General features: G+C 43.6%; 3 protein-coding genes across 3 annotated transcripts in view; 1 reads left to right on the forward strand and 2 right to left on the reverse strand.

Moving 5' to 3' along the window:
• The first annotated feature begins 412 nt into the window (after nucleotides 1-412).
• On the forward strand, nucleotides 413-6,044 carry cd27 (CD27 molecule). Its single transcript, XM_031787216.1, has 6 exons — nucleotides 413-475; nucleotides 2,155-2,299; nucleotides 2,381-2,512; nucleotides 3,340-3,585; nucleotides 5,003-5,119; nucleotides 5,217-6,044. Exons 2-6 carry the CDS (start codon nucleotides 2,155-2,157, stop codon nucleotides 5,327-5,329), a joined length of 753 nt encoding a protein of 250 aa, XP_031643076.1. The 5' UTR covers nucleotides 413-475; the 3' UTR covers nucleotides 5,330-6,044.
• si:dkey-260g12.1 (tumor necrosis factor receptor superfamily member 5) lies at nucleotides 5,908-14,251 on the reverse strand. Its single transcript, XM_031787215.1, has 11 exons — nucleotides 13,926-14,251; nucleotides 13,598-13,667; nucleotides 13,423-13,477; nucleotides 12,311-12,421; nucleotides 8,620-8,781; nucleotides 8,409-8,466; nucleotides 8,050-8,108; nucleotides 7,809-7,925; nucleotides 7,420-7,439; nucleotides 7,141-7,264; nucleotides 5,908-6,882 (listed from the first exon to the last, which is right to left on the reverse strand). The coding sequence occupies exons 2-11, from the start codon at nucleotides 13,664-13,666 to the stop codon at nucleotides 6,635-6,637; spliced, it is 1,023 nt and encodes a 340-aa protein (XP_031643075.1). The 5' UTR covers nucleotide 13,667; nucleotides 13,926-14,251; the 3' UTR covers nucleotides 5,908-6,634.
• Nucleotides 14,252-14,376: 125 nt separating this feature from the next.
• The window catches only part of LOC109883108 (intermediate filament family orphan 1-like), a 41,857-nt gene continuing 29,134 nt past the window's right edge, over nucleotides 14,377-27,099 (reverse strand). The window contains exons 7-9 of the mRNA XM_031787214.1: nucleotides 26,167-26,262; nucleotides 22,210-22,340; nucleotides 14,377-21,980 (exon numbers count right to left, since the gene is read on the reverse strand). Coding sequence (XP_031643074.1) covers nucleotides 21,878-21,980; nucleotides 22,210-22,340; nucleotides 26,167-26,262 — 330 coding nt within the window. The 3' untranslated portion in view covers nucleotides 14,377-21,877. The remainder of the gene's footprint in view (nucleotides 21,981-22,209; nucleotides 22,341-26,166; nucleotides 26,263-27,099) is intronic.

Raw genomic sequence — 27,099 nt, forward strand, 5'->3', positions numbered from 1 at the left:
ATCTGAGTATGTTTGACTGGACGGTGAATTTAAATAAGAACGGCTGCTGCTTACAGTGAAGAAAATGACTGGTCCTAAGATGAGTGTAATGTAGTCATATCACTCTGAAGTTACCTTATCATCAAAGCAACTGAGCGAGAGAGAGAGAGACAGACGGACATAAGGGAGTCTTAAAGATTGTTTTGGAACCTAATATCACCGTTTTTATGAAAGACAGACGACGGACAAACGGCAGTGGAAAGAAAGGGGGAGGAAGAAGGGCAAGTTTAGGGTTTTAAGCGGCACAGTGGTTCAGAGTAAACTAGGGGGGTCGTCATAGAGAGAAAGAGAGAGAGATAGGAGTCTTTTGAAATGGCAGTTTCCCTTATGACTCATCTTTTGAATAATACCCTGACACTGTGATCCCCAGTTCAGTCACACAGTCAGAGGGTCCAGAGTCACATCTATCTCATTTTCTCATCCTCTCTGAGACACGGTAAGTCAGACTCTACACTTCCCTACTGAAACACGTTTTGTTCAGGTCTGTCGTTAGAGTCCTGGGCTTGCTTGATGTATCTATAATGGTATACAGTCAGACTCTACACTTCCCTACTGAAACACGGTTTGTTCAGGTCTGTCGTTAGAGTCCTGGGCTTGCTTGATGTATCTATAATGGTATACAGTCAGACTCTACACTTCCCTACTGAAACACGGTTTGTTCAGGTCTGTCGTTAGAGTCCTGGGCTTGCTTGATGTATCTATAATGGTATACAGTCAGACTCTACACTTCCCTACTGAAACACGGTTTGTTCAGGTCTGTCGTTAGAGTCCTGGGCTTGCTTGATGTATCTATAATGGTATACAGTCAGACTCTACACTTCCCTACTGAAACACGTTTTGTTCAGGTCTGTCGTTAGAGTCCTGGGCTTGCTTGATGTATCTATAATGGTACACAGTCAGACTCTACACTTCCCTACTGAAACACGGTTTGATCAGGTCTGTCGTTAGAGTCCTGGGCTTGCTTGATGTATCTATAATGGTACACAGTCAGACTCTACACTTCCCTACTGAAACACGTTTTGTTCAGGTCTGTCGTTAGAGTCCTGGTCTTGCTTGATGTATCTATAATGGTACACAGGCCTGGTCTTGCTTGATGTATCTATAATGGTACACAGGCCTGGTCTTGCTTGATGTATCTATAATGGTACACAGGCCCGGTCTTGCTTAATGTATCTATAATGGTACACAGGCCTGGTCTTGCTTGATGTATCTATAATGGTACACAGGCCTGGTCTTGCTTAATGTATCTATAATGGTACACAGGCCTGGTCTTGCTTGATGTATCTATAATGGTACACAGTTGGACGTGTTAATGTCATCGGTTTTGTTACCACTTTGTTTTTCAATGTCAGCATGTTGGTGTTTTGTCTGGAGTCTGTATCATGTTTTCTACTTTAGGTGGTCTCCTGTTTCTCATGTCCTTGAAACAGTCCCTTATAGTTGCTGTTGGGGGCCTACAATAATGTCCTGCCATTGCAATGCTTTATCTCTTGATAATATATTGTTGGATGATATCTTTATGAATGCGGTAAACACTGAGTATACAAAACATTAGGAACATCTGCTCTTTCCATGACATAGACTGACCAGGTGAATCCAGGAGGAAGCTATGATCCCTTATTGATGTCACCTGTTAAACCCACTTCAGTGTAGATGAAGAGGAGACAGGTTACAGAAGGACTTTTAAGCCTTGAGACATTGATTGTGTGTGCGCCATTCAGAGGGTGAATGGGCAAGACAAAATATTTAAGTGCCTTTAAATGGGATACCAGTTTGAGTGTGTCAAGAACTACGATGCTGCTGTGATTTTCACACTCAACAGTTTCCTGAGTTTATCAAAAATGGTCCACCACCCAAGGGACATCCAGTGAACTTGACAACTGTGGGAAGCATTGGATTCAACATGGGCCAGCACCCTGTGGAACGCTTTCAACACCTTGTAGTGTCCACGCCCCCGACAAATTGAGGCTGTTTTGAGGGCAAAAGTGGGTGCAACTCAATATTAGGGAGGTGTTCCTAATGTTTTGTACACTCAGTGTATGTCAATGTTCTGAAGTTCATGTAAAATATGTTAAATATTGACTGTCTTCCTCTTTTTCTCTTCATCCCTCTCAGATGCATCTCTTCTGGTGGATCACCCACATCTTTCTATCCCTCCCTTCTCTCCTCTCTCTAGTCCAATCCCTCACATGCGACAATGAGACACAGTATGCTTGGCCATTGCATGTAAGCCAATGGTGCTGCAACAAGTGTCCACCAGGTAAGTCTTTTGAAAAATAGTTTTATCAGGTTTGTGTGTGTGTGTGTGTGTGCATGTGTAATTTAATGTTGCCCTTTACAGGTCAGCATCTGGTGGGACGCTGCACTGGTCAGAACAGCCCTACCCAGTGTACTGACTGCACAAGCGGCTACTACTCAGACAGCTACAACTTCAACATAGGCTGCAAATCCTGCGACGGCTGCAGCATGAGTGGTAAGTGTGTGTATCTACACATTTCCAGCAACCTATGATTGGCACTGATGCTTGTCTTGTCTGCCTGTCTAAAACTGTTACTCATCTGTTTTTCTAAGTCATAGTTATGAAGGACTTTACAGATGAAAACACAGCCTGCTAGGGATTTCCCCCTTCACTGTACCATGGTGGGACACAGTCAGAGAGAGAGGGGGAGGGGGGCACTGAGAAACACTGACTCACCCACCCAGGAGTAGAGGAGGGTTGGGAGGCCTGGAGGGCAGAAGGGATGGCATGTCTACCAAGTAATGTCAAGGATATCAGTGGTGATGGGGGGGGGGGACAGTGGGAGGGGTTAGTGGTAGACAGATATCATATTACCAGTGGAAATAACATTTTTACTTTAAAGATAAACATTGGAAAGTGCAGCTGACAGAATATGTTCATTACATGTTGTAATCGAGTGTAGCGGGGGACAAAAATAGAGATTATTAAAGAGGGTAAACGCAGAGGTGAGAGAGGTTTGAGAGTAGCCAGACTCAGTGAACACGTTAACTGATGTTCACTCTAGTGAAATGGCTGCTGTGTGTGTGTGTGTGTGTGTGTGTGTGTGTGTGTGTGTGTGTGTGTGTGTAGGGTGGGGTCAGACGGTAATATACACTTCAGTTCGTTGTGAGTCAAAACCTGATTCAACAAGGTACTATGAGTCATTTTGAAGATGAGCCATTTTCTCATATTCAGGCATGATTTCAGATTGTGTTTGACTATGTGACAAAAACACTGTCAAAGTCAGTATACATGAAGGCACACAGACAAATAGACCACCTATGACTTGTGTTCCGTTACAGAGCTGCAGTATGTATCTCGCTGTTCCACCAAGCAGAATGATGTGTGCAGCTGTAAACCAGGCTACCGCTGCAGAGGAAGTGGCACCTGTCTGGACTGTGAGGAGATCCCCAGCCCAAACACACCCAAACTCATACCGACACCTCCCATCATGCCAGCTGCAGTGTCAAACCACTCAGTGCCTGGTATCCCTAATCATAGACCTAAACCTGTCACCAAACCTGGGCCCAGCACAAAACCAAACCAAGGTAAACTACAATACAAATGATAAAATGGCCTGAAAGTGTTCAAAGTGACATGTAAAAATGCCATGAGAGCTACATAGTTCTCTCTCTCTCACAAAACTCAATACAATGCTGGTGTTAATGTGTTTTATGGCCCTGAACCCTCTCTCTACTCCTCTCTCTCTCTCACAACCCAATACAATGCTGGTGTTAATGTGTACGGCCCTGACCCCTCTCTCTACTCCTCTCTCTCTCTCACAACCCAATACAATGCTGGTGTTAATGTGTTTTATGGCCCTGACCCCTCTCTCTACTCCTCTCTCTCTCACACAACCCAATACAATGCTGGTGTTCATGTGTACGGCCCTGACCCCTCTCTCTACTCCTCTCTCTCTCACACAACCCAATACAATGCTGGTGTTCATGTGTACGGCCCTGACCCCTCTCTCTACTCCTCTCTCTCTCACAACCCAATACAATGCTGGTGTTAATGTGTTTTATGGCCCTGACCCCTCTCTCTACTCCTCTCTCTCTCTCACAACCCAATACAATGCTGTTGTTAATGTGTACGGCCCTGACCCCTCTCTCTACTCCTATCTCTCTCTCACAACCCAATACAATGCTGGTGTTCATGTGTACGGCCCTGACCCCTCTCTCTACTCCTCTCTCTCTCTCACAACCCAATACAATGCTGGTGTTAATGTGTACGGCCCTGACCCCTCTCTCTACTCCTATCTCTCTCTCACAACCCAATACAATGCTGGTGTTCATGTGTACGGCCCTGACCCCTCTCTCTACTCCTCTCTCTCTCTCACAACCCAATACAATGCTGGTGTTCATGTGTACGGCCCTGACCCCTCTCTCTACTCCTCTCTCTCTCACAACCCAATACAATGCTGGTGTTAATGTGTTTTATGGCCCTGACCCCTCTCTCTACTCCTCTCTCACAACCCAATACAATGCTGGTGTTAATGTGTACGGCCCTGACCCCTCTCTCTACTCCTCTCTCTCTCTCACAACCCAATACAATGCTGGTGTTAATGTGTTTTATGGCCCTGACCCCTCTCTCTACTCCTATCTCTCTCTCACAACCCAATACAATGCTGGTGTTCATGTGTACGGCCCTGACCCCTCTCTCTACTCCTCTCTCTCACAACCCAATACAATGCTGGTGTTCATGTGTACGGCGCTGACCCCTCTCTCTACTCCTCTCTCTCTCACAACCCAATACAATGCTGGTGTTAATGTGTTTTATGGCCCTGACCCCTCTCTCTACTCCTCTCTCTCTCTCACAACCCAATACAATGCTGGTGTTAATGTGTACGGCCCTGACCCCTCTCTCTACTCCTCTCTCTCTCTCACAACCCAATACAATGCTGGTTAATGTGTACGGCCCTGACCCCTCTCTCCACTCCTCCCTCTCTCTTATACACACAAACAGATGACAACAAGTGGCTCCCGGTGTGTGTGTCTGCAGTGTGTGTGTGTCTACTGCTCACCTGCCTTGTTGCCATCTCAAAGCTCAAACCTGTTCTGCGATGGATTGGTTCACCAAACAGTAAGTCCACGTCACTGTTGATCTGTCCTGTAGTTCTATTGAACACAATACATATGCATGCACATTTGACCTAACCCTCATCTTATTGGTCCATCAGGCTTCTGGTCTCCCAAAAAGACAACTCCAGCCAATCAGAGCACAGCGGAGGAGGAAGTGCCCATGCCGGTCCAGGAAGTGTGTGGAAAGCCAGAGCTGCTACTGGACGTATGATGGAGGAAGTGGGTGTCGAAGGAGAGGATGAGAACTCACAAGCGAGCTGGGAGACCTGGGAGACAAACAGACTACCTCACATTCCCATTGAAGTGAAACTAACCTGAAGGCTAGACAGGCTGCTGTATTGGTTTAATGCAGTGGCTTCTGTATCTAGGACTTTCAGAAAGGACAAGAAAATAGGACAAAAAGACACTTTGAAGTATGAAGACACAGGCTAAAGATGAGTGGGAGTCACTCATCTTTAACTGGAAGAGTGTGAGTAACTGGAAGATTGTGAATCAGACAGACAGACAGACAGACAGACAGACAGACAGACAGACAGACAGACCAGACCAGACCAGACCAGACCAGACCAGACCAGACTAATTTGTGTGCTGAATACATGTACTGTACATGTTTATGTTGAAGATGTTTTACACCTTCGTTACAATTATGATGATGTTTGCTGTATCTATGCTTTATGCCAGTGTTTACTCTTACATAGTAGTGGCTGTATTTTAAAGAACAGAATCACAAATGTTACAGGCCTACTGTAATGTCATACAATCGCCCCATCACCTGTATTCATTGAAAAATTATATTTCATATTTTGATTTTAATTTGTGAAAAAACAGTTCAAGGTGCCACATGAACACAGAAAAAAACAGTTTGCAGCAGTTGAGACAAAGCTTTTTATACAGTTCAATAAAATGAGAGCAAGTGGATGTGTACATGACCACCATAGTGAGATGTCTAGCTCTATCTAAGTCTAGAACAGAAAATAATGGCCATTCTAGAGTTCTGGGATTCACTGGTGTTCTGAGAGTAAGAGTGGCAGGTGGCCTAGTGGTTAGAGCATTGGACTAGTAACCAAAAGGTCGAATCCCTGAACTGACAAGGTAAAAATCTGTTGTTCTACCCCGAACAAGGCAGTTAACCCACTGTTCCTAGGCAGTCATTGAAAATAAGAACTTGTTCTTAACTGACTTGCCTAGTTAAATAAAAGGGCTCTATTCAATCTGTATTGCAGAAGTGCAGCTTTACAGCCTGATAGAAATGTAAAGACAATGTTCCTGTGTCAGAAGAGACTGCTTTCACATTAAACACTGCATATGTTGGCTCATTCAGAAATGACCTCTGTTCCTATCACGCAATCTGTAGTGCTACAGACTGAATAGAGCCCCAGGTAGATGTTGTCCCTTACCACTGATCCAAGGTCAGTGGTAAGTCTTAATCCTCCTTATGATTAACATTAGGATGTAGGGTTGGCTAAACTGATCCTAGAAGGGAAACTTTCACTTTCTGTCCTCAATCCCCCTCCCCTCAATGCACCTCCTCTTTGGAAACGTGACTGTCCTTCCCTTGTTCCTGTGAAGGGAAGAATACACAGTCCATCTCCCCATCCCTTTCCTCCTGGGATAGATGGATGTTAGGGGAGGGTGTGGGGTGGGTCGGACATCCTTCCTCATCCCTCTCTTTCTGCCCTCTCTCTTCCATCCCTCCACCCATACCAGTGAACTGGTTGAGTAAACTGAAGATGACTGTTCCAGCATTGTGGACATGGACTGGGCCTGAGAGAGACACAGACAGAGAGAAAGTGATATTAGATTCTATATTCATCATCAGCCTTATTCACTATGGATCTTGAAACTAATCAACTTCCCATGCTAATCCCCCATGGACTTCAAAACATCATCTATGCAAAACTCCAAGTTAAACGACTGACATGCATCTATAGGAAAAACCACAAGAGTAACTCCACCATATTTAGATTCCTTTTTAAATCAAGATCTTGGGGTCAAAATAATTATTTGTATGTATTGTAGTACCCATATTTGCTGCTGTAATAGGTGGTGGATCCACTGTCTGGTGCTTAATACTGGGCTGTGCCTCTCTGGCATTGTGCTGATGAGGTGGCTCTTTGGTCTTGTTAGGCGACGTTTCTCTTACTCCCTTCATAAGAGCACAGAAATTCACCAGAAATCCAGAGTTATTGGAATACACAATTGTCAACAATGCCTATTTAGGGTTTAGGTCAGGAACACACGAATGATAATGTAAACATTACACACACAATGTATTAATTTACCGTAGGTTATTACACATACCTTGTTACAGAACTTGAGAGCTGGAAAATAACAGACACAAATCTATTAGTGACCCCAGCAAACTGATGGTAAGCCACTCATGGGTACATTGATTAGTCATCTATGATTGAAAGGGCAATGTTTTATCATCTTAACTCTGCAGTTGAATGCTTTCTGGGTACATGTAGACACTAGAAACTGGTAAGTAGGTCTACACAGAGAGAGTGTTGCAATCTTTTAATTCAATTACATTCACAAGAAGCTACAGTTGGCTCCCAGTGCAGACCTATCCTGAGATTTGACATCCCTGTCTAATCCTTTCTCATCTCATTCTAGTGTCCAGAGAGAGAGTCTGCTCTAACACAATGATCTAACTACAGTTGAGACTGAACAGAGGAACACTGCCTTACCTTGTTTGAAACAGGCTTCATTTCCTGGGCGACGGATACATAACAGAATGATAACGGCTAGGATTCCAATGACCACCATAGGACACAAAATGGCTGCCAAGTGTTTGCTGGTGTCAGCTGGTGGGGAAAGGAGATGGAGAAACTACTGTATCTGTACCTTCTCACAGTTTCGATATATTCTGACTGTAATGAAAATAACTGATGGACACACACACACACACATACTCGTACTCACACTCACCTGAGGTGTGATGAGTGGCGTTGCCTGCTTGTGAGACTGGTGATCGTGGAGTGTCACAGCTGGGTGAGACAGAGGTAAAAGCCTCATCATGTAACATATTCACAGCCTGTCAACACTGAAGTGGGGCCAGTGAGCTGAGAAATGTATTTAATATCCCAAATATCCATTACCACTAAGATATCTGACAATTCTTTGATACCAGATCTTCTGGTTGTATGAAGGTTATGTACCATAAAATAATAACTTTGCCAGAAGTGGCCCTCCTGGCAGGAGAAGGCTTCAACCAGAGCCTGTTTATCTGTCTGGTTCCAGTATGTAATAGTATGTTTTAGGGTGGATTAAACAGGCTAAAGGCTCACTTGGGAGGTTGACAGCGTCCAGAGGAAGTTCCTGTCTGGTTGTTTCTGATGCCCACTACTGTAATCAGAGCAGAGTGCACACAGGCAGGAAAACATCAACATCTATCCACAGCCAAACACACTGATTCAATACCCAGAACCTGGCAAGAATACAACACAGTGAATGAAGACAGGCATAAGAGAAGGCCAGTGGGCAACACACACACTGTACCATTGCTAGGTGGAAGGGGAGGTGGGGGCAGCTGAGGGATCTTCTCACAGTCTCTACAGTTTCCTGTCTGGTCGTCTTTGTCGGTGCAGGTAAAACCAGCCTCACAGCGACATCTAGCGTCCGATACAGGAGTACACGGCTCATCCTCCACCAGGTGCAAATCTGACACACACACACACACACACACATCGAACAAAAGGTTTAGTACAGCTATTACATGGTAATAAATAGTGTCCATACTGTAGACATACCTTTTTTACTCTTGGTAAGAAATGACATGTATGGCATATGGAAATCATAAGAGGGTGGTTTATGGAAATAGATAGGATGGACTGAGAGTAGCTGAGGGGTGGGTTTATGGAGATAGGTGGGATGGACTGAGAGTAGCTGAGGGGTGGGTTTATGGAGATAGGTGGGATGGACTGAGAGTGGCTGAGGGGTGGGTTTATGGAGATAGGTGGGATGGACTGAGAGTAGCTGAGGGGTGGGTTTATGGAGATAGGTGGGATGGACTGAGAGTAGCTGAGGGGTGGGTTTATGGAGATAGGTGGGATGGACTGAGAGTAGCTGAGGGGTGGGTTTATGGAGATAGGTGGGATGGACTGAGTAGGTGAGGGGTGGGTTTATGGAGATAGGTGGGCTGGACAGAGTAGCTGAGGGGTGGGTTTATGGAGATAGGTGGGATGGACAGAGTAGCTGAGGGGTGGGTTTATGGAGATAGGTGGGATGGACAGAGTAGCTGAGGGGTGGGTTTATGGAGATAGGTGGGCTGGATAGAGTAGCTGAGGGGTGGGTTTATGGAGATAGTTGGGATGGACAGAGTAGCTGAGGGGTGGGTTTATGGAGATAGGTGGGATGGACTGAGTAGCTGAGGGGTGGGTTTATGGAGATAGGTGGGCTGGACAGAGTAGCTGAGGGGTGGGTTTATGGAGATAGGTGGGATGGACTGAGTAGCTGAGGGGTGGGTTTATGGAGATAGGTGGGCTGGACAGAGTAGCTAAGGGGTGGGTTTAAAAACTCGTGTTCTAGTTATGACTGAAAACACAATGTATAAGTACTATCGATCTATCTAGATCTAATGTATATCAAAATATCAAATTACTTTACACTTGCTATGTAACTACTGTAAAAAATAAAAATGCAATGTATGTAACATGTAGAATGTACCGTGAATTCAGAAAGTATTCAGACCCCTTGACCTTTCCCACATTTTGTTACATCACAGCCTTATTCTAAAATGGATTAAAGAAACCATTTTAATCAATCTACACACAATACCCCACAATGACAAAGCAAAACAGATTTTTAGAAATGTGCATCCTGTTTCCATTGATCATGCTTGAGATGTTTCTACAACTTGGAGTCCACCTGTGGTAAATTCAATTGATTGGACATAATTTGGAAAGGCACACATCTGTCTATATAAAGTCCCACAGTTGACAGTGCATGTCAGAGCAAAAACCAAGCCATGAGGTCAAAGGAATTGTATGTAGAGCTCCGTGACAGTATTGTGTCGAGGCACAGATCTGGGGAAGGGTACCAAAACATTTCTGCAGCATTGAAGGTCCCCAAGAACACAGTGGCCTCCGTCATTCTTAAATGGAAGAAGTTTGGAACCATCAACACTCTTCCTAGAGCTGGCCGCCCGGCCAAACTGAGCAATCGGTGGAGAAGGGCCTTGGTCAGGGAAGTGACCAAGAACCCAATGGTCACTCTGACAGAGCTTCATAGCTCCTGTGTGGAGATGGGAGAACCATCCAGAAGGACAACCATCTCTAAAGCACTCCACCAATCAGGCCTTTATGGTAGAGTGGCCAGACGGAAGCCACTCCTCAGTAAAAGGCACATGACAGCCCACTTGGAGTTTACCAAAAGGCATCTAAAGGACTGTCAGACCATGAGAAGATTCTCTGGTCTGATGAAACCAAGATTGAACTCTTTGGCATGAATGTCAAACGTCACGTCTGGAGGAAACCTGGCACCATCCCTATAGTGAAGCATGGTGGTGGCAGCATCATGCTGTGGGCATATTTTTCAGCGGCAGGGACTGGGAGAATAGTCAGTATCGAGGGAAAGATGAACGGAGCAAAGTACAGAGAGATCATTGATGAAAACCTGTCCCAGAGAGCTCAGGATCTCAGACTAGGGCAAAGATTTACCTTCCAAGAGGACAACGACCGTAAGCACACAGCCAAAACAACACAGGAGTGTCTTCGGGACAAGTCTTGAGTGGCCCAGCCAGAGCCTGGACTTGAATTCGTAAATGCTAGTAAAACTAATTGCCTGCTCTTCAACCGATCACTGCCCGCACCTGACTAGCATCACTACTCTGGATGGTTCCAAAATGAAGTCTAGAATCGGCTTCCATTTCGCAACAAAGCCTCCTTCACTCATGTTGCCAAACATACCCTCGTAAAACTGACTATCCTACCGATCCTCGACTTCGGCGATGTCATTTACAAAATAGCCTCCAACACTCTACTCAGCAAATTGGATGTAGTCGATCACAGTACCACCCATTTTGTCACCAAAGCCCCATATACTACTCACCACTGCAACCTGTATGCTCTCGTTGACTGGCCCTCACTTCATATCCGTCGCCAAACCCACTGGCTCCAGGTCATCTATAAGTCTTTGCTAGGTAAAGCCCCGCCTTATCTCAGCTCACTGGTCACCATAGCAACACCCACCCGTAGCATGCGCTCCAGCAGGTATATTTAACTGGTCATCCCCAAAGCCAACTCCTCATTTGGCCGCCTTTCCATCCTTTTTTCTGCTGCCAAAGACTGGAACGAATTGCAAAAATCACTGAAGCTGGAGACATCTCTCTCACCAACTTTAAGCATCAGCTGTCAGAGCAGCTTACTGATCACTGTACCTGTACACAGCCCATCTGTAAATAGCCCACCAAACTACCTCATCCCCATATTTGTTATTTATATTTGCTCTTTCGCACCCCAGTATCTCTATTTGCACATCAGCATGTGCACATCTATCACTCCAGTGTTAATGCTAAATTGTAATTATTTCGCCATTATGGCCTATTTATTGCCTAACCTCCCTAATCTTACTACATTTGCACACACTGTATATAGATTTTTCTATTGTGTTATTGACTGTAAATGATAACTTTTTCTCAACTGGCCTACCTGGTTAAATAAAAGGTGAAATAAATTAAATATATATATTTTTTAAACCGATCGAACATCTCTAGAGAGACCTGAAAATAGCTGTGCAGCAACGCTCCCCAAGCCAAGCTTATAGCGTCATACCCATGAAGACTCGAGGCAGTAATCACTGCCAAAGGTGCTTCAACAAAGTAGAGTAAAGGGTCAGAATACTTATGTAAATGTGATATTTCATTTTTATTTAGTTTTATAAATTTGCCAAAATTTCTAAAAACCTGTTTTTGCTTTGTCATTATGGGGTATTGTGTGTAGATTGATGAGGGGGAAAAAACTATTTAATCAATTTTAAAATAAGGCTGTAATGTAACAAAATGTGGATAAAGTCAAAGGGTCTGAATACTTTCTGAATGCCCTGTACATATAACAACAAAGTTTATTTTTGTCCTCCGAAGAGATGGACCCCACCCCAAAAACTTTTTACAAGCAATATACAGTTGAAGTATTTCCCACTAAATAAAGATGTTACATTGCTCTGTGAATGAGTTGTGTTCGTGTTTATGTACCACGTTTGCAGTCTTTGAAGCAGGAATGACAACTGGACTCTGCGTTCAATCGTGTTGTGTAGGAACCATCTCGACAGGGAGAGCACTCTGAACAGGACTTCTGATAATGACCTGAGAGAGAGAGGGGAGTTGAAACATATCAAATCAGTTTATTGGTCGCATACACACTTGAGCAGATGTTATAGAGGGTGCAGCGAAATGCTTGTGTTACTAGCTCTTAACACAGTAGAATGTCAAACAAGTATACATCATTTAAGTGTTGTTTTTTGTAAGAGTTCAAGAACGGCGGGGCGAATCTAATCAACAACCCAAATGTAATCTATGAGTATGTACACTGGAAGAATTTACACCAGATATACTAAGAATGATCTGCACAGCAGTAGATAGCTCATTCTAATATATGCCGGGAATACAAGATTTAAATACTCAGTGTGAAACAGGTAGTGTCCAGTGGTTCAACGTCTGTAAGACATGGGTCAGCAGATATGGAGTAAAGGAAATTAAGTTTGGGAAAAGTATAGGGAAATGGGGCGATAGAGAGAACGAGGTAGAAAGAGAGGAGCGAGGAGAGAGTGAAGAGACAAGGGGAGTCAAGACATAAGAGAGTACCACAATAACAATACAAACTGATGGACGCTGCAGTTTTAGAAATGTCCTGTAGTAGACTACATGAGTAGTGGATATCAGAACATAATGCTAACTCTTTTAGACCCATAGGCACACACACATTCAGGTAATGTTTTAGTACACGGTCTGTTGCTGAGTGAGAAGAGAGGGAGCACAGTGACACGAGAGCAGAGAATAACAGGAAGAGATGGAGCGCACAGAGCGAGAGCCTGTTGGCCTAGTCTGCATACTAATGAAGGATGTGGTCATAGCACAGAGCTCCACTTCTCATCACGAGAGAGAGAAACTCTCTCATAGTTTCCTCATGATTCCTAAGAACCTATGCACACTCACACACATTCTGAAACGATCTGCCTCACTATTATTGTAAAAAATGGTTGATTGTAGGATGAAGGGATAGAATGTGGAGATGAGGGAAGGAAAAGAAGGGAACAACAAGTCAAATTAAACATAAGGGCCTATGATGGAGGGCATTTCTTTCTCACCTGGTGGACACAGTCTGCATTGTCTCTCTCCATCCATGTAATTTCTCCCTGTATTCTGACAACACGAACACACAGTTTTACGAGGTATACTGTCATGTAACAGATGTCAAATGGTTCTAACAGCTTTCATAAGCACAAATAATGAGAATGGATATTAAAAGGGCAAAATGGTTACCATAGGATATGAGACTGCTAGGTGTGCAGACATCATTAGCACAGCCACAAATAACTGTTCCATCACCATTCTATAAACAATGTTAAATCATGAACAATCTGTAATTTGAGTTCATTCAGTAACATTTCTAAATAGGTATTAAAAAGTGCACACAACAAATAATGCCAAAAGATGTTACAAGGTTACTACACGTTGAAAATCTGTACGTTTATCACAATTTGATGGTGACTGCACTAACTTCTAGCTTTGAGCCTCATTTCAGTTCAAAATATATCAATGTAGAAACTTGTGTTGAAAACTACCAACACATAAGATAATCTAGTCTTACCTTTTGCACTGTAGACACCACACCAAATGGCAAGTATTTGTTGTCTATAACTTTGACTCTCCCCCCAACTATTATTCTTTAAGGTGTGTCTCGCTCTACTCTACCCATCCTTTGCGTCATTATTTCCTTCACCTGTGACATCTTCCTCTCTTCCTGTCTCTCCCGCCCACTGTGTACTGACAGTGATGTTGTGATGTATTTATAAGCTAGAGACAGACAGGCAGACATGTCAGCAGGGTGACTAATGGTTCTGAACCAAAGTCTCATCATTTTCGCCACATACTTTAAGATGTGAAAGAACGTTTGTCACAAACATTTGATCTCGCTGTCCTCGTAAAGTTAGCTTATCAGGTAGGTGGAGTTCAGGAAGTACAGACACACATAGCAGCCAATGCAAGTGGGCTTCTAGCATAAACTCACCAATTCCACAACAACAAAAAAACACACAATTATATTGCTCAGCTGTATCTTTTATTCTTCATTCCATCTCTCTGTCAGTACACAGAGCTCTGCGTTGAACTCTCTGTCAGTACACAGAGCTCTGCGTTGAACTCTCTGTCAGTACACAGAGCTCCGCGTTGAACTCTCTGTCAGTACACAGAGCTCTGCGTTGAACTCTCTGTCAGTACACAGAGCTCTGCGTTGAACTCTCTGTCAGTACACAGAGCTCTGCGTTGAACTCTCTGTCAGTACACAGAGCTCCGCGTTGAACTCTCTTGTCAGTATACAGAGCTCCGCGTTGAACTCTCTGTCAGTACAGAGCTCCGCGTTGAACTCTCTGTCAGTACACAGAGCTCCGCGTTGAACTCTCTGTCAGTACAGAGCTCCGCGTTGAACTCTCTGTCAGTACACAGAGCTCCGCGTTGAACTCTCTGTCAGTACACAGAGCTCTGCGTTGAACTCTCTGTCAGTACACAGAGCTCTGCGTTGAACTCTCTGTCAGTACACAGAGCTCTGCGTTGAACTCTCTGTCAGTACACAGAGCTCTGCGTTGAACTCTCTGTCAGTACACAGAGCTCTGCGTTGAACTCTCTGTCAGTACACAGAGCTCCGCGTTGAACTCTCTGTCAGTACACAGAGCTCCGCGTTGAACTCTCTGTCAGTACACAGAGCTCCGCGTTGAACTCTCTGTCAGTACAGAGCTCTGCGTTGAACTCTCTGTCAGTACACAGAGCTCTGCGTTGAACTCTGTCAGTATACAGAGCTCCGCGTTGAACTCTCTGTCAGTACACAGAGCTCCGCGTTGAACTCTCTGTCAGTACACAGAGCTCCGCGTTGAACTCTGTCAGTACACAGAGCTCCGGGTTGAACTCTCTGTCAGTACACAGAGCTCCGCGTTGAACTCTCTGTCAGTACACAGAGCTCCGCGTTGAACTCTCTGTCAGTACACAGAGCTCTGCGTTGAACTCTCTGTCAGTACACAGAGCTCTGCGTTGAAGCACACATGTTCAAGGGGCCAGTCCAGTTTCAAATAACTCACACCTCACCCAAACAAAGACCAAGGCCTGATTTACCAAGCAGCGCAATGTTTACACTTGCTCTTTTCGGAGGGAATTATAAGATGAGATAGAAACAGAAAATGGACTTTACTTCTCCCTTGACCTTTTGTTCAATGACTCGTTCCCTTTTGAAAAGAGCAGGTTTAAACATGGCACTGGTGCAGATGCTTAGTAAATGAGGCCCTGGTGATTCCTAACAGTCTTCTCATTGACAACTCAGTATATTCACCTGCATGCTAGCTTACTCAGGCCAGATGGAATTAGTTGATGGTAAAATATATGGACCAGAGAATACATTGGTCCTCACCGAGCAAGAGCATTGGCTCCTGGTCTACAAGAAACATTAAAGACCAATCAAATATCTCAATCTACATTAAAAGTTCAGCTATGTGCCAAATCCGGGAACCTGACACTAAGTATTTTTGACTATGGACCTCCTTGCATTGCCAGTGTTTAAACATACAATATATCCAACATAGCGTTTTCCTTTAATGCATACAATATCATAGCAATCATACCATCATTATGTTAAAGCATTTGCATGTGAGTAGTTATTTTTATTTATTATTTTTTACACTTTGGTGCCATTTCTAAAACAAATTTACTTTGTAATCACATACACTCATGAAGAAAGTTGATTATTGAAGGAATATTAGAGCGATTATTGTACATCATTGATTTACATATATACAGTATTTCAAGTCGATTTACAGACATTTGCAGAGATGGGAATCCAGTCAGCAGAACACATCACTGTATGGTCCCTACCACTCTAGTTTACAATGATTCAGTTATACCGTTAGCCTTCAGTTCAGTTGTGAAGAGGATATGAATTGGTTTATTGTCAGACAGACACTGGAAGACAGTGTGCATTTTAGGACTATTGTAATTCTTCATGTTGTAAGTGAACCAGTAAAACTATTTTTAAAAACCAAGGACATTAAAACACTCTCCTAAACATTCACGCTGACTCATGCATACATACTGCAGAGACTCAGTCTCTCTGTGCGTGTAGTAAAATATACAAAGAAAAACATATTCTCACTATTTCTCCGCTGCCTTCTATTCTCCATTTTAATCTCCAGTTCTGGCCAAAGAGCAGGAACGCTAGGGCCAGGAGTTTTACTGGCCATATGACCTGAGCAGAAAAAAAACCTAGTTCAAGCCTTACAGCATAGGACCCTGAAACTCAACTCTGGACCTCAAAGCCAGCTCTACCGCATTTTTTCATTGTTCCCCTCTAATCAGGGATGGATTTAGACCTGGGACACCAGGTGGGTGCAATTAGTAAATCAGGTAGAACAGAAAACCAGCAGGCTCCGGACCTCGTAGGGTAATAGTTGATTACCTCTGGTCTAGGACCTAGGTCATGTGGTCAGGAGAAACTCCTAGCCCAAGGAATGGCATACCCAATACATACAGTTGAAGTCAGAAGTTTACATACACTTTTATTTCTTTCATCACATTCCCAGTGGGTCAGAAGTTTACCTACACTCAATTAGTATTTGGTAGTATTGCCTTTAAATTGTTGAACTTGGGTCAAGCGTTTCAGGTAGCCTTCCACAAGCTTCCCACAATAAGTTGGGTGAATTTTGGCCCATTCCTCCTGACAGAGCTGGTGTAACTTAGTCAGGTTTGTAGGCCTCTTTGCTCACACACGCTTTTTCAGTTCTGCCCACAAATGTACTATAGGATTGAGGTCAGGGCTTTGTGATGGTCACTCCAATACCTTGACATTGTTGTCCTTAAGCCATTGTGCCACAACTTTGGAAGTATGCTTGGGGTCATTGTCCATTTGGAAGACCCATTTGCGACCAAGCTTTAACTTCCTGACTGATGTCGCTTCAATATATCCACATCATTTCCTTCTCATGATGCCATCTATTTTGTGAAGTGCACCAGTCCCTCCCTTCCCCCTTTTTCCTCCAAACATAACAATGGTCATTATGGCCAAACAGTTCTATTTTTGTTTCATCAGACCAGGGGACATTTCTACAAAAAGTACGATCTTTGTTCCCATGTGCAGTTGCAAACCGTAGTCTGGCTTTTTTATGATGGTTTTGGATCAGTGGCCTCTTCCTTGCTGAGCGGCCTTTCAGGTTATGTCGATATAGGACTCGTTTTTACTTGGATATAGATACTTTTGTATCTGTTTCCTCCAGCATCATCACAAGGTCCTTTGCTGTTGCTCTGGGATTGATTTGCACTTTTTGTAGCAAAGTACGTTCATCTCTAGGAGACAGAATGCGTCTCCTTCCTGGGCGTTATTACGGCTGCATGGTCCCATGGTGTTTATACTTGCGTACTAAGGATGAACCAGACTTGTGGAGGTCTCCAATTTGTTTTCTGAGGTCTTGGCTGATTTCTTTTGATTTTCCCATGATGTCAAGCAAAGAGACACTGAGTTTGAAGGTAGGACTTGCAATACATCCACAGGTAAACCTGGAATTGACTCAAATGATAACAATTAGCCTATCAGAAGCTTCTAATGCTATGACATTTTCGGGAATTTTCCAAGCTGTTTAAAGGCACAGTCAACTTAGTGTATGTAAACTTCTGACCCACTGGAATTGTGATACAGTGAATTATAAGTTAAATAATCTGTCTGTAAACAATAGTTGGATAAATTCCTTGTATCATGCACAAAGTAGATGTCCTAATCGACTTGCCAAAACTATAGTTTGTTAACAAGAAATCTGTTGAGTGGTTGAAAAACAAGTTTTAATTACTCCAATCTAAATGTATATAAACTTCCAACTTCAACTGTAGCTTAAGACATGCATATCATTTTTTCATGGTTTCAAAACCTGTTATTCACAACCTATATAATCGTTCAGAGAAAGCCTTGGAAACCCTTCTACAATATTGAGGTGTGACCAGCAGCCTGCACCTGTTTCAACAACTTCCTCATCAAACAAGAAAAAGAAAAACACAAATGAAATTAACTAAACTGAAGCCTCCATTTGGTTGTTGATAAAGAGATAGTATTTGTGAAGGAATCCTTGTGTTCTATTATTGAGTTATTAAATATTGTTTATCTGAGGTTTTGTATTCAAAGTGAAGCATCTTTCAATGCCAATGAAGACAAACAAAAATGTCTTGTACATCTACATTCTACTGAATAACATTGTGTATGTTGAATTAACAGAGAGGAAATCTACTCCTCAGCTGTAGCGATTTCACCCAATCTACAAATAGATGACAAGTGGAGAAAATAAAACAAGTTTTCCTCAGTAATTGTTTACATTCGTGACGTGTACGAGTTTGACTTATTACAGATGTAGAATCTTAATTTGAGCTAGGACAAAATTCTGCAGCAACAGGAAATGTGATTTATTTTGTGGATTATAATTAATGGCCATTTTTGTATGGGTTGATGCATTTTTCATTAGGGAAAATCAAGTCTGAAATTTCAAAGTGGAAATTACAAACTTTAGAAGCCCTTTTAGAACAGGAAAATTCTCGGCAACAAAGGTGATCAAATTAAGATCCTACATCTGTACACGTCATTATTACTTTTCTGTTACATATAATACTCGTATTATTGCTGTTACTGCTGTATTATTGAATATACATATTTGCTTTGCTCTTTCTTTATAACGGCTAACTTTTAAGCTCAAAAATAGGTTAGATCATATCAAGCACCGTGTCAGATAGCTTTTCAGCATCAGTATTTAGTACTTATATAACAATGTTTCAGCAATATTTCTCAAAGTTAATTCAGACTGCTTGTTTTCAGTTGCTTTGGCACTCAAGTAGCAAAAACAAATTATCTCAGCAGGTCATCAATCTATCCATCTATTCAATAATCTGTCCATCTATCTATCCGTACTGTACATTCATCTGTCGGTCTGTCTATTTGTTCATTCTGTCTTTTATAGCCTGTTCATCAATCTTCCGTTTCTCTCTGATACAATACTACTGATGCATTGAGTCCTTACCAACCAGATCAGACATAGAAATAGAGAGCACAGAACAGATACATAGATCTCGCCTATCTAACTTATCATAGCTAGCCTACCCATCTCCCTGCTGGAGGACAGAGTAGCAGGGCTTTCTCTGCTCTCTGCTGCTGGAAACTAAACAAAACATTAGTATACATTAGACAGCTCGTAGGTATAATAACACTTGGGTGTCAATGCCCTTTGTCATATGTATCCCTCTCCCTGTGTCAGTGACAGAGAGACACAGAGAGCAGGGCAAGGCCCCAGAGCTGCCCTCAGATCAGCTTTAACAGAGTATTTACACTATTCACACTGCACTACCACATATAGGGCCGACACAGAGCCTATGACTAGCCTGGTACCAGATCAGTATGTGCTCTAGCGAACTTCTTTCACCATAGATGCCATGACAAAAGTCAAAGTCCCTGATAGAAGTGGATCAGTGGCAGAGATGACCTCTCTGGAGTCACATAGAAAAGCATATGGCATGACAACGATAGTTAGAGGAGTTGACTAAAGCACATATACAGATCTGGAACCAGGCTAGGCTATGGTCATCACTAGTTTACACAACCACAAAGTCAAACCCTGTCTATTTCTACAATTTATATTCTTAAGATCTGACCCGAAACTTAACCACACTGCTAACCTTCGATATAGCCTATTTTCATTTTGTGGCTGTGTTATCTAGTGGAAACTCTAGGCTACGGCTGCATTCTAAAACAAAAAAACTCTGCTCTCGCTCTCCCCCCCTCTCTCCTCTTGTTGACTCTGGTTACAGTCTCCTATTTACTTTACTCGACACAGTAAAATGGTATTACATTATAATTACAATAAAACTACTTTTGGGGTTCTTTGGGATTCAGTGAAACAAGCACCACTATGTAACATTTAGTACCAGGTAGTTAGTTACCAGTTGTGTTGAAGAAAGAATGCAATGTTACACAATGTTATCCAATAATTCCTTAGTAAATACCAGGTAAGTGAAACAGGACGGTAAAATAATGTTACCATGACACCCTGTCTGGTGTCAACGAAAGGGCAGAGCGACGGGCAGGCTTTTGTTTCAAAATGTGACTCATGAGTGCAGAATCACACACATCAGTGACGCCATCGGATTGACTGCATCTTAGAGTTTAGTTTACGATTGGACTTTTTCTAGTTTTCATCGATACCTATGAATGAAGTGTAGATGTCTTGATAAAATGAGTGATTTGATATTATTTTAGTCCGTTTGAATAACTATGATACAGTACATTTCTGTTTTGTTGCTAATAAAGTGATACATCTGGAGTTTTTCTCTCTTGCCAACTGGGCTTTGCTTTGTTTAAGGGTGCGTTGGTAAATTCTCTCTGGCTATCGACTCCGATTTCAAAGCACTCTCATCTGAGTGTGCCAGAGTGCAGAATAACTGATGACTCTACCAGCGCTCAACACCCTGTGAATAGGGCTGGTGTCAGTAAACATCGGCAAAAAGCTTCATTCAATTGTTGCCAGCATCACAGTTAGTCACCAGCGCTCTGGATAACATGTAAACAGCCAAACCAGCTCTGCTAGGGTGAGTAAAATGGTCAGAGTGAGGTGCTCTCATTTTTGTCTGGAAGTAGCTAGCAAGCTAGCCAACATTAGCCAGTTCGCTTGGGTGCTTGACTGCCATTTTGAGGTCAGAAAGCTCGGATCAACCCTACTCCTCGGCCGGAGCGTCCAGCGTGCGCTCTTGTCGCTCCGAGAGCGAAACACGGCGAATTTACCAACGGACAATCTGACAAAGCTTTGAATTTACGAACAAACAGAGCGCACTCTGGCACTCCAGAGTGAATTTACGAACACACAGAGCGCACTCTGGCACTCCAGAGTGAATTTACGAACACGCCCTAAGGCTTATATTTACTGTGTTATACTTCTAGGTGAGTTTGACTGAGTCTGAAAACAACCCTCAATGTTGCAACAGGAAAGCACTGTTAGAATGATCTGCTATGCTAGCCTATCATGAATGTATTGGTGTGTGGCGTGTTTATCATTATGGCTGTGTGGAAATGGATCATGCTATAGGAGTTATTACCATGGTTCTCTGTAGTACCAACGACTACCTTAAGAGTACACGCTAGCCTACAACTCATATGAGTTCATTGTAATATTGATCAAAAGTTGCTATGAGGTATTCTCAATTCAAGTTGTGTATTTCAATCCATTACCTCGTTACCTTTGCTCTGCTAAACAGTGGATTCTTATGTACAGACTTCCATGGTGCTAGTAATACCACTTTCCAGTCGAGGGGACTAAAAGCTGTTGGAAACACACAACACTACACCGTAGCTAAAAACAGATAGATCTGCCACTTTCCTATTTTGAGGTATGTGAATGAAGATAGCATGAAGAAAATTAAAAATAGACTAATACGCATCTAGTGTTTAGAATGTAAACATGGCGTTGCTATAGTGACGGTAGAGTGTTGCGTGGTACAGTGCTTGGATGGTATGAAGCATGTGATGGAGGTGGTCTTGATAAGTCATGATCTGGGAGGAGAGTTGGAGAGAAGAGGCGACGCTGTTGTCCTTTCCTTCTTAGCCTGGTCAACGCTCTCCTCACCAGCCACAGGAGAGCCAGGCTTACTATAAAGAGAGCGAGAGAGCGAGAGGTAGAGAAAGTAGACCATTTTAGGGGGAATGCATCATTTAGACAATAACAGGTATACAGTAGGCACAAGAATGTGTTTAAAACATGGTCATAGAAAATGTACAGATTACTGTAAACTACTGTAGGTCATTAAAAGTGAGCCAAAGAGAAACTGTGAGAGAGAGAAGTGAGTGCCGGTGGCAGAGAGTGAGGGAGTGAGTGTACCTGTCCCCACTCTGGGTGATGAGTCTCCTGCAGGTCTCCATCTGCACATCCAGGCCTCTCTTCATAGAACACATCTCCATGTATTCATGTAGGTGACGGTTCATATCACTCTTAGCTGTAGCCAAGTCATACTGGGGAGAAACACATCACTCTTAGCTGTAGCCGAGTCATACTGGGGAGAAACACAACACTCTTAGCTGTAGCCAAGTCATACTGGGGAGAAACACATCACTCTTAGCTGTAACCAAGTCATACTGGGGAGAAACACATCACTCTTAGCTGTAGCCGAGTCATACTGGGGAGAAACACATCACTCTTAGCTGTAGCCGAGTCATACTGGGGAGAAACACATCACTCTTAGCTGTAGACAAGTCATACTGGGGAGAAACACATCACTCTTAGCTGTAGCCGAGTCATACTGGGGAGAAACACATCACTCTTAGCTGTAGCCGAGTCATACTGGGGAGAAACACATCACTCTTAGCTGTAGCCGAGTCATACTGGGGAGAAACACATCACTCTTAGCTGTAGACAAGTCATACTGGGGAGAAACACATGGAGAAACACATCACTCTTAGCTGTAGCCGAGTCATACTGGGGAGAAACACATCACTCTTAGCTGTAGCCAAGTCATACTGGGGAGAAACACATGGAGAAACACATCACTCTTAGCTGTAGCCGAGTCATACTGGGGAGAAACACATCACTCTTAGCTGTAGCCGAGTCATACTGGGGAGAAACACATCACTCTTAGCTGTAGCCGAGTCATACTGGGGAGAAACACATCACTCTTAGCAGTAGCCGAGTCATACTGGGGAGAAACACATGGAGAAACACATCACTCTTAGCTGTAGCCGAGTCATACTGGGGAGAAACACATCACTCTTAGCTGTAGCCGAGTCATACTGGGGAGAAACACATCACTCTTAGCTGTAGCCAAGTCATACTGGGGAGAAACACATCACTCTTAGCTGTAGCCAAGTCATACTGGGGAGAAACACATGGAGAAACACATCACTCTAAGCTGTAGCCAAGTCATACTGGGGAGAAACACATCACTCTTAGCTGTAGCCGAGTCATACTGGGGAGAAACACATCACTCTTAGCTGTAGCCGAGTCATACTGGGGAGAAACACATCACTCTTAGCTGTAGCCGAGTCATACTGGGGAGAAACACATCACTCTTAGCTGTAGCCAAGTCATACTGGGGAGAAACACATCACTCTTAGCTGTAGCCAAGTCATACTGGGGAGAAACACATGGAGAAACACATCACTCTAAGCTGTAGCCAAGTCATACTGGGGAGAAACACATCACTCTTAGCTGTAGCCGAGTCATACTGGGGAGAAACACATCACTCTTAGCTGTAGCCGAGTCATACTGGGGAGAAACACATCACTCTTAGCTGTAGCCGAGTCATACTGGGGAGAAACACATCACTCTTAGCTGTAGCCGAGTCATACTGGGGAGAAACACATCACTCTTAGCTGTAGCCAAGTCATACTGGGGAGAAACACATCACTCTTAGCTGTAGCCAAGTCATACTGGGGAGAAACACATCACTCTTAGCTGTAGCCAAGTCATACTGGGGAGAAACACATCACTCTTAGCTGTAGCCAAGTCATACTGGGGAGAAACACATCACTCTTAGCTGTAGCCAAGTCATACTGGGGAGAAACACATCACTCTTAGCTGTAGCCAAGTCATACTGGGGAGAAACACATCACTCTTAGCTGTAGCCAAGTCATACTGGGGAGAAACACATCACTCTTAGCTGTAGCCGAGTCATACTGGGGAGAAACACATGGAGAAACACATCACTCTTAGCTGTAGCCAAGTCATACTGGGGAGAAACACATCACTCTTAGCTGTAGCCGAGTCATACTGGGGAGAAACACATCACTCTTAGCTGTAGCCAAGTCATACTGGGGAGAAACACATCACTCTTAGCTGTGGACAAGTCATACTGGGGAGAAACACATCACTCTTAGCTGTAACCAAGTCATACTGGGGAGAAACACATCACTCTTAGCTGTAGCCAAGTCATACTGGGGAGAAACACATCACTCTTAGCTGTAGCCAAGTCATACTGGGGAGAAACACATCACTCTTAGCTGTAGCCAAGTCATACTGGGGAGAAACACATCACTCTTAGCTGTAGCCAAGTCATACTGGGGAGAAACACATCACTCTTAGCTGTAGCCAAGTCATACTGGGGAGAAACACATCACTCTTAGCTGTAGCCGAGTCATACTGGGGAGAAACACATGGAGAAACACATCACTCTTAGCTGTAGCCAAGTCATACTGGGGAGAAACACATCACTCTTAGCTGTAGCCGAGTCATACTGGGGAGAAACACATCACTCTTAGCTGTAGCCAAGTCATACTGGGGAGAAACACATCACTCTTAGCTGTAGCCAAGTCATACTGGGGAGAAACACATCACTCTTAGCTGTAGCCAAGTCATACTGGGGAGAAACACATCACTCTTAGCTGTAGCCAAGTCATACTGGGGAGAAACACATCACTCTTAGCTGTAGCCAAGTCATACTGGGGAGAAACACATCACTCTTAGCTGTAGCCAAGTCATACTGGGGAGAAACACATCACTCTTAGCTGTAGCCAAGTCATACTGGGGTGAAACACATCACTCTTAGCTGTGGACAAGTCATACTGGGGAGAAACACATCACTCTTAGCTGTAACCAAGTCATACTGGGGAGAAACACATCACTCTTAGCTGTAGCCAAGTCATACTGGGGAGAAACACATCACTCTTAGCTGTAGCCAAGTCATACTGGGGAGAAACACATCACTCTTAGCTGTAGCCAAGTCATACTGGGGAGAAACACATCACTCTTAGCTGTGGACAAGTCATACTGGGGAGAAACACATCACTCTTAGCTGTAGCCAAGTCATACTGGGGAGAAACACATCACTCTTAGCTGTAGCCAAGTCATACTGGGGAGAAACACATCACTCTTAGCTGTAGCCAAGTCATACTGGGGAGAAACACATCACTCTTAGCTGTAGCCAAGTCATACTGGGGAGAAACACATCACTCTTAGCTGTAGCCAAGTCATACTGGGGAGAAACACATCACTCTTAGCTGTAGCCAAGTCATACTGGGGTGAAACACATCACTCTTAGCTGTGGACAAGTCATACTGGGGAGAAACACATCACTCTTAGCTGTAACCAAGTCATACTGGGGAGAAACACATGGAGAAACACATCACTCTTAGCTGTAGCCGAGTCATACTGGGGAGAAACACATCACTCTTAGCTGTAGCCAAGTCATACTGGGGAGAAACACATCACTCTTAGCTGTAGCCAAGTCATACTGGGGAGAAACACATCACTCTTAGCTGTGGACAAGTCATACTGGGGAGAAACACATCACTCTTAGCTGTAGCCAAGTCATACTGGGGAGAAACACATCACTCTTAGCTGTAGCCAAGTCATACTGGGGAGAAACACATCACTCTTAGCTGTAGCCAAGTCATACTGGGGAGAAACACATCACTCTTAGCTGTAGCCAAGTCATACTGGGGAGAAACACATCACTCTTAGCTGTAGCCAAGTCATACTGGGGAGAAACACATCACTCTTAGCTGTAGCCAAGTCATACTGGGGTGAAACACATCACTCTTAGCTGTGGACAAGTCATACTGGGGAGAAACACATCACTCTTAGCTGTAACCAAGTCATACTGGGGAGAAACACATCACTCTTAGCTGTAGCCAAGTCATACTGGGGAGAAACACATCACTCTTAGCTGTGGACAAGTCATACTGGGGAGAAACACATCACTCTTAGCTGTAGCCAAGTCATACTGGGGAGAAACACATCACTCTTAGCTGTAGCCGAGTCATACTGGGGAGAAACACATGGAGAAACACATGGTCAACCACTAACATAGCCCAAGACACTGTCTCACACCCCCCCCCAACAAACCTCAATCTGGTCGATGGTCTCTTGGTATTCTTTCTCCCTGGATTTGAATAAGTCCTCAGTGTCGTTAATCACCTTCTCCAGACACTGGTCTTCCTGCTGAGAGGGAGAGAGGGAAGGAGGAAGAGTGAGAGACAAGGAGGAAGGAGACGGAGAGAGACAAGGAGGAAGGAGACGGAGAGAGACAAGGAAGGAGACGGAGAGAGACAAGGAAGGAGACGGAGAGAGGGGGCGACGGAGAGGGGGGGGCGACGGAGAGAGGGGGCGACAGAGAGAGGGGGCGACGGAGAGGGGGAAGAAAAATACATGGAAGTGATCAATTAAAGAGTACGGTTATAGAATGACAGGGGAGAAAGACGGGGTTTCTTTATGAAGATGTCTGTGTGTGTGAGTATTGGTTGTTTATGAAGATGTGTCTGTGTCTGTGAGTATTGGTTGTTTATGAAGATGTGTCTGTGTGTGTGAGTATTGGTTGTTTATGAAGATGTGTCTGTGTCTGTGAGTATTGGTTGTTTATGAAGATGTGTCTGTGTCTGTGAGTATTGGTTGTTTATGAAGATGTGTCTGTGTGTGAGTATTGGTTGTTTATGAAGATGTGTCTGTGTGTGTGAGTATTGGTTGTTTATGAAGATGTCTGTGTGTGTGAGTATTGGTTGTTTATGAAGATGTGTCTGTGTCTGTGAGTATTGGTTGTTTATGAAGATGTGTCTGTGTCTGTGAGTATTGGTTGTTTATGAAGATGTATCTGTGTCTGTGAGTATTGGTTGTTTATGAAGATGTGTCTGTGTCTGTGAGTATTGGTTGTTTATGAAGATGTATCTGTGTCTGTGAGTATTGGTTGTTTATGAAGATGTGTCTGTGTGTGTGAGTATTGGTTGTTTATGAAGATGTGTCTGTGTCTGTGAGTATTGGTTGTTTATGAAGATGTGTCTGTGT

The sequence above is a fragment of the Oncorhynchus kisutch genome, linkage group LG13 (assembly GCF_002021735.2).
Source record: "Oncorhynchus kisutch isolate 150728-3 linkage group LG13, Okis_V2, whole genome shotgun sequence".
NCBI classification, from domain to species: Eukaryota; Metazoa; Chordata; class Actinopteri; order Salmoniformes; family Salmonidae; genus Oncorhynchus; species Oncorhynchus kisutch.

Excerpts from the sequence above, each read along its gene's own strand:
- cd27 (XM_031787216.1), top strand. The coding sequence starts at position 2,155 with ATGCATCTCTTCTGGTGGATCACCCACATCTTTCTATCCCTCCCTTCT. Across the intron at positions 2,513-3,339 it reads CGACGGCTGCAGCATGAGTG|AGCTGCAGTATGTATCTCGC; the intron begins GTAAGTGTGTGT and ends GTTCCGTTACAG. Across the intron at positions 3,586-5,002 it reads CAGCACAAAACCAAACCAAG|ATGACAACAAGTGGCTCCCG; the intron begins GTAAACTACAAT and ends ACACACAAACAG.
- si:dkey-260g12.1 (XM_031787215.1), bottom strand. The coding sequence starts at position 13,666 with ATGGTGATGGAACAGTTATTTGTGGCTGTGCTAATGATGTCTGCACAC. Across the intron at positions 12,422-13,422 it reads ATGCAGACTGTGTCCACCAG|GTCATTATCAGAAGTCCTGT; the intron begins GTGAGAAAGAAA and ends TCTCTCTCTCAG. Across the intron at positions 7,926-8,049 it reads CGCCACTCATCACACCTCAG|CTGACACCAGCAAACACTTG; the intron begins GTGAGTGTGAGT and ends TTTCCCCACCAG.